At 37.5% G+C, this 6,430-nt stretch overlaps 1 protein-coding gene across 1 annotated transcript; it reads left to right on the plus strand.

Moving 5' to 3' along the window:
* Positions 1–1,556: 1,556 nt before the first annotated feature.
* Positions 1,557–5,573, plus strand: LOC143962419 (olfactory receptor 5AP2-like). The gene is made up of 2 exons (XM_077471699.1): positions 1,557–1,594; positions 4,616–5,573. Exons 1-2 carry the CDS (start codon positions 1,584–1,586, stop codon positions 5,571–5,573), a joined length of 969 nt encoding a protein of 322 aa, XP_077327825.1. The 5' UTR covers positions 1,557–1,583.
* Positions 5,574–6,430: the final 857 nt, after the last annotated feature.

Raw genomic sequence — 6,430 nt, forward strand, 5'->3', positions numbered from 1 at the left:
TAAGCTTCCATGGGGCCTTGGGTAGTGTATTGGCGGCCGGTTTGGAACTTAAGTGGACCAGTATATCTTCGATTATTGGGGAGTGTACATAGGCATAAGTAAATTTGGGAGCGGGATAGAGGGATAGGTGGGTTTTCGTGAAGCATGAGAACTGACTCTGTGTTGGGTTGCGGAGGCGCAGGGGTCTAGCCATCTCACCTCCTCTACAAAGGTCTGCAATGTGGACCTTGGGTGTCCCTGGTCCCTGCGGGGAGGGGGGTGTCTATCTAGCACAGGATCCAGTACACCATTGAGATCACCCAACACCAATAAGGGGATATCAGGGCTGTGCAGCTGGTACATTAATAGATCACAAAGAACCTCAGAATTAAACGGAGGCAGGATATACACTATCGCTAGTAAACATGTCCTATTATGAAAATTCTACACATCTACACAATAGGAACACATACCTCCCCTCAGACTCAATTATGTCTCAGCACACTCACTCCCCTTGAATAGGAGGTGTGTGTTGAGTGATATGCCCACCTCACCCATGCAAAATTTAAACATGACAGAGTCTCCGGCACCAAGTGTGTTTCCTGCAAAGCACACACCACTGGGAGGTGCTTCCGAAGTGTTGTAGACACCATGGTGTGCTTCATGGGGTCATTTAGGCCTCTAATGTTCCAGGATACAATGGGAACCGTGGTCATCGGGAGTCCTTGTAAGAGAACTGGCATCCCAGGGTGCTGGTGTTAGTGCGATTTTTTGTACCTTTATATTTATGAATAAATAGCAATTTTGATTAGAGATGAGTGCAAATGGCATCCAAGGGTATATATAGGGCGGGCAAACATACGGCCCTTTGGGATAGATGATGACAGTGATCATGTTGTATCCCTAGATGTGAGAGGGTGGCTCAACACTCAACCCTTTCAAGGCCGGGGATTCAAGAAGGCAGACCCGATAGCCATAGGGGAGCAGACCTCCACATATTGTAATCATGTCTTCTATTCGGACTGTGTACATAGTGTCTTCCCATTCCTGAGAGTGAGAGTGAGAGTGAAATAAAACAGCAGGTGAAAATCGAAAAAGTATAAAAGTGAACTGAAATAATACAAACTTGTGGGCCCAACGGGGTACCCCACCTGGCCTCTCGCAAACAGGCAGCTAGGGGCCTGCAACCTATCAGAAATATTGTAATCCAGATGTCTCTTAGATATACTGCCCCTATACTGCCCTAGCCCACCCCTTGGAATTAAACATAATTGTATGTCATATTTTTAGCCTTTTTCTGTCATCAGTCTTCTAAGTTTCTATGAAAAAGTCAGGGGGTGTATACCTCTAGCAAATCTGAGTTCACTTTAATAGTAATTTCTCATAATTGTGGGGTTAACGCATAAAACGCAAACTAAAGGATGAATTCCTCAATGCCACAATAAATTACTCCACAAGAAACCAGTTATTACCAGCCTTGTTTGTTGATGAAATTAATGATATGCTCTGGGATGGATGAGAATTGCTCCCAAGATAAAGTGTTATATTATAATAAAAAAAATCCGGATTCCCATGAACAGATCTCGAACATCAGATGGGTGTGAATGCAGGAGAGGTAAGGAAATGGTACAGCAAATGGTAACCAGACATAGTCCATTTATTTTACAGTTTAGAAACAAAATGTCCATACCTATTCACCAGAATTTCAGCTGCCACCCTATTTTCGAAAATGATATTAAAGGGCAAAAACAGTGTATTTTTAGTAAGCTAATATTTTTTTGTTTTAATTGTAGTAATTTCTCATATGGACTTTTTTTTTTTTTTTTTTTACAATTTTTATATATATATATAAATATATATAATTGTGTATATATTAATTCTTTAGGCAGACTTGTTAAAAGAGCTAAGAATTTTCACATTCGAAAAAAATCTAAAAATATTCAATTAACTTGTCCAATCATGTAAAAACCTAATTCCTATTTTATCTGCACACGACTGGATAATTGAAATTAATATGCACACAATATATTATTTAAAGATTCTCAATTTCTTTTCTCAGCCCAATTGCATTCTTAAGGATTAAATCTCAGTTGTGTTTCTGTGGTCTTGAAAGTCATCACTATGTATTCACTGTTTTATAGTAAATCAATCACTCAGGTTGAACTGGATGGACTGGTGTCTTTATTCAACCTTACTAACTATGTAACTATGTATATGTTCTTCAACCATAAAAAGAAAAAAAAAAGAAAAAAGAGTGTTTAAAAGTAATAATGTGCAAATTTTTTTAGACATGTTTAAAAAAAGTAGATTGATACAGACACCTTGACATGCTTCGCTTTGTGTACTTTCACTGGTCACTAAGGATTAATAAAATTGACAAATTTTGCTTCTTTGAAAAATGTAAAATTTGACAAAAATGTCATAATTTGGGCAAAATACATTAGAGGTAATGGAGAAAATGAAATTAGATCGTTTTATGATGTTTTTAACGATCCACTGGGTTTCTAAATGGCTCCTGAGGGTTATGGAAGCTTCTTCAAACTTGGACCTGTGCTTGTGCCAAAAGCCGTCCTTGATTAGCCTCATTATTTTTATCTCTTGACAAAAAGAAAAAAACTGACAGTGGAAAAAATGAAATAAAAAAAAAGAACATAAAATTAAATAGACAAAACTACCCAAAATGCAAAAAAAAAAGTAATAATAAAAAAAAAAACCCAGAGTCAAGTACATTTTGCATAAATAGCTCAATGAGTAAAAGTAGGGAGCACATTTACAAAGCATTGGTAATGACATTTACCTAGCATTGAAATGTAAACCTTTATATAAAAATAAAAAAACTGACAGTAAATCTGTGCTTGTGCCAAAAAGTGGCACCTCATTAGTCTAATTATTTTTCATCTTTTGGCAAAAGGAAAAAAACTGACAGTGAAAAAAAATCTAATAAAACATGTAAAAACAAAAATACCCCAAATGCAAAAGAAATCTTCTAAATAAAGAAAAACAAAAAATCAAGTACATTTTGCCTAAATAGCTTAATAAGTGAAATTATAGGGGCAAATTTCTAAAGCACGAAATATGACATGTACTAAACATTGAAAGATAAAGTTTTTGACAAAAAGAAAAAATGACTGTAAAAAATGAAATAATAAAAATGTAAATTATGAAACAAAAAAGTAAGAACATAAAATTAAATAAACTACCCAAAATTCAAAAAACCCTTCTAAAAAAAAAAAAAGTACATTTTTCATAAGAAGCTCAATGAGGGATATTAAGGGGCACATTTATAAAGCACACAATGTGAGAATTACCAGGCATTTAAATTAAAAACTTTTAATACAAGGAAAGCATTAATGTCAAAAAAGTTTAGGCTTCAGAACCACTTTCAGGGCTTGCAATTAAAATGGTTCTTATCATGAATTTGCAGACTTTTCCTTGAATGGGTACATTTTTGGGCAAATTCACATCGGTTCAATTTCGGCACCGACCACTAATGAATGACCTGTGCACTCATGCCAAGCAGACTTACAGCAGCCAAAAATTGGGGGGGGGGGGGGGGGGTATACTAGGTAACCCGGTCATGACATAAAAAAATGAAATAAAAAATGTAAGAATGGAAAATGTAATAAACTACCCAAAATGCAAAAAAAAAATAAAACACTTCTAAATAAAAAAAATAAAGTTAATTTTGCCTAAGTAACTCAACAAGTGACATTAAGGAGCAAATTTATAAAGCATTTACCAGGCATTGAAATTTAAGGCATTCAAAATTAAAACATATACGCCAGGAAAATATACCTGCAGTGAATATTTTGGTGAATGTCAAATTTGCTGCTTTATAGACATACCCCTAATTTTCAATTTGTGCCTAGGACATTCGACTTGCAGAAACAAATCCTTTAGCTCTGTTGCCCACAGGTGGCCATGTGGCAATAAAAACAGATGGCCGAGCAGAGGTTTTACCACCTCCAGGACCATCCACCTAAATTCTAACATTATAGCCGGAAAGGGCAGTACACATGCCATGGCCACAATACTTTGATTCGCACCCACAGCAATGTTAACTCAGCCTGCAGAGTTGGACAGTCAACAAGGTCAATGGGAGCTCACTGCAACCATGGTTCATGCTCTGGTGAAATTTATTTTGAATACAAAACTCCCATTGAGAATTAAAAATGTCAGACGTTCAGGAAGTGCCAGGATCACCACCAAAATATCTGTTGGCTATTGAAATACTGCCCCCCTGAAAAGACATCCATCTCAGTTTTTCAGAAGGCAGTAGACACTGCCCCCGGTGTGAAAGAGCCCTTAATGCAAGAAATAAAATGGCTAACATTGTTCTCCTTCTCTTCTGAAAATGATAGCTGCCTGGTTATCATTAGGATCCAATGTCTTCCATACTTCCTGCCATGGAACATATATGTTGATCAAAGCTCTTTTCCTCATTCTAGCTTCACTTGCTGCATCCTTGTTCTTTGTTCATGACTAAAAAGGTAAACTGCTAAAGTCAACAAGATAATTAGGGGGTTTTATTTGTTTTTTTTAAGTAGGTCACCTATAACATACATTTATCTTAGGTTTCCTTAAAAAAAAATCCATATCTATATTATCCAACATTTAGGTTCTTATTTTTATGTAGAAAGAGCTCATTGGCTATGGAAAACAAGACACAGTTGACAGTGTTTGTATTTTCTGGACTAACCGATAATGATAAACTAATCCCGTTCCTCTTAATTTTTTTCTTGATGGTGTACCTTGTGACCATACTCGGAAACATTGGCTTAGTTATGCTGGTCCTTGTTGCCTCCAACCTCAACACTCCAATGTATTATTTTTTGAGTTGCCTCTCAGTGGTTGACCTCTTCTACTCTACAGCTATTACTCCTAAAACGTTGTCTGACCTTACATCCCTCAGGAAGACCATCTCGTTTAATGGTTGCGCCACCCAATTTTTCTTTTTTGCTGGCCTAGCAGGAACTGAGGTCCTTCTACTCTGCAGTATGTCGTATGACCGCTATGTTGCTATCTGCCACCCTCTTCACTATGTTTCCATCATGACCAAAAGCATATGTTTCTCTCTTGTTGGTCTCTCATTCTTCATGGGCTTCTTTCAGTCAGCTGTACAGACCAGCTGCTTGTTCAGTCTCCATTACTGTGGCTTGAATCTTATAGAACATTTTTACTGTGATGTTCCTCCCATACTCCAATTGTCTTGTTCCGAAACACTTCTTTGCAACGTGTTAACCATTCTCTCTGTTGGTTCTTATTGCCTTTCTTCATTCTTAACAATCCTGGTCTCTTATGTTTTAATCTTTTCCACCATATTACGTATAAAATCCTCTAAAGGAAGACAGAAAGCTTTCGGCACCTGCTTTTCCCATTTCATGTGTGCCAGCGTCTTCTTTGTTTCAGTTTTTATTACTTATTTACGCTCACCTTCCAGTGCCCTGAACAAAAGAGACAAAGTGGCCTCTGTCTTTTATTCGGTAATGACCCCGATGTTGAACCCTCTTATCTACAGCTTGAGGAACCAAGAGGTGAAAAAGGCCATAATGCAAGCAATACATAATATTTTACATGTAATTAGAACTTTATAAATGTGTAAAGTTTAAATATATATATATATATATATATTAGTTTTATGTGGCATGGGAAAAAGTTAGAACCCATGCCAGATTTTCATTACTGTCTGCGTCCCCTGGGGAGAATAACCCTATGTGTTCTGGAAACCAATGTCACTATGACAGAAATTGATAAGGAATTCAAAATGTTATAGTTGTCATTGAAACAGGAGGTTAGGGACAACTGTTCAAATGAAAACTGACTGTCTAGACCAGAGATTCTCAAACTGTGTGCCGTGGTATAAAATTGCGTTTTGATACCTTAAACATATTGAAAACTGTAATGCTAAATGAATGTTGCAAAAGTTAAAAAAGTAACATATATAAAAACGCAATCTCTCTCAGTCTGTCAGTCTTTGGTTCCTTTCGTAATGCGAGACTCTCTAATTATATATTTCAGTATTTCAGTCAACATTTCCCAAAAAGAGCCTGGATAAGTTTTGGATCTTACCAGGGGTGGCCCGTCCATTAGTAGTGCCCGGGCACTACCCCCTCTCTTCTTGCCACCCCCTATATGAGTAATGGAGAGATTCATGCATTGCATGAATCTGTCCATGGCCGCGGCGGCCACACCCTATTCATGTATCTGGCCCCTTTCAGGTCACTAGGCACATGAATTACAGTGGCCAGAGTTTTTATTTAAGCACCTGATTAGAGCCACAGGCTCTAATAGGTTTCAAAATAGGGTGGACTCGGGTTGTAGAGGAAGCATCCAGAGCCCACCCATGTGTGTTGAATATTCGTTGTTGCAACACTGATCCTCCTTCCAGCCAATCTGGAAGTGGGACTGATACCCGTCACTGATTGGCTGAAAGGATAGGCGATCATATTGG

The sequence above is a fragment of the Lithobates pipiens genome, unplaced genomic scaffold (assembly GCF_037356315.1).
Source record: "Lithobates pipiens isolate NorthernLeopardFrog02 unplaced genomic scaffold, aLitPip1_a1.2 Scaffold_8, whole genome shotgun sequence".
Taxonomy (NCBI): Eukaryota; Metazoa; Chordata; class Amphibia; order Anura; family Ranidae; genus Lithobates; species Lithobates pipiens.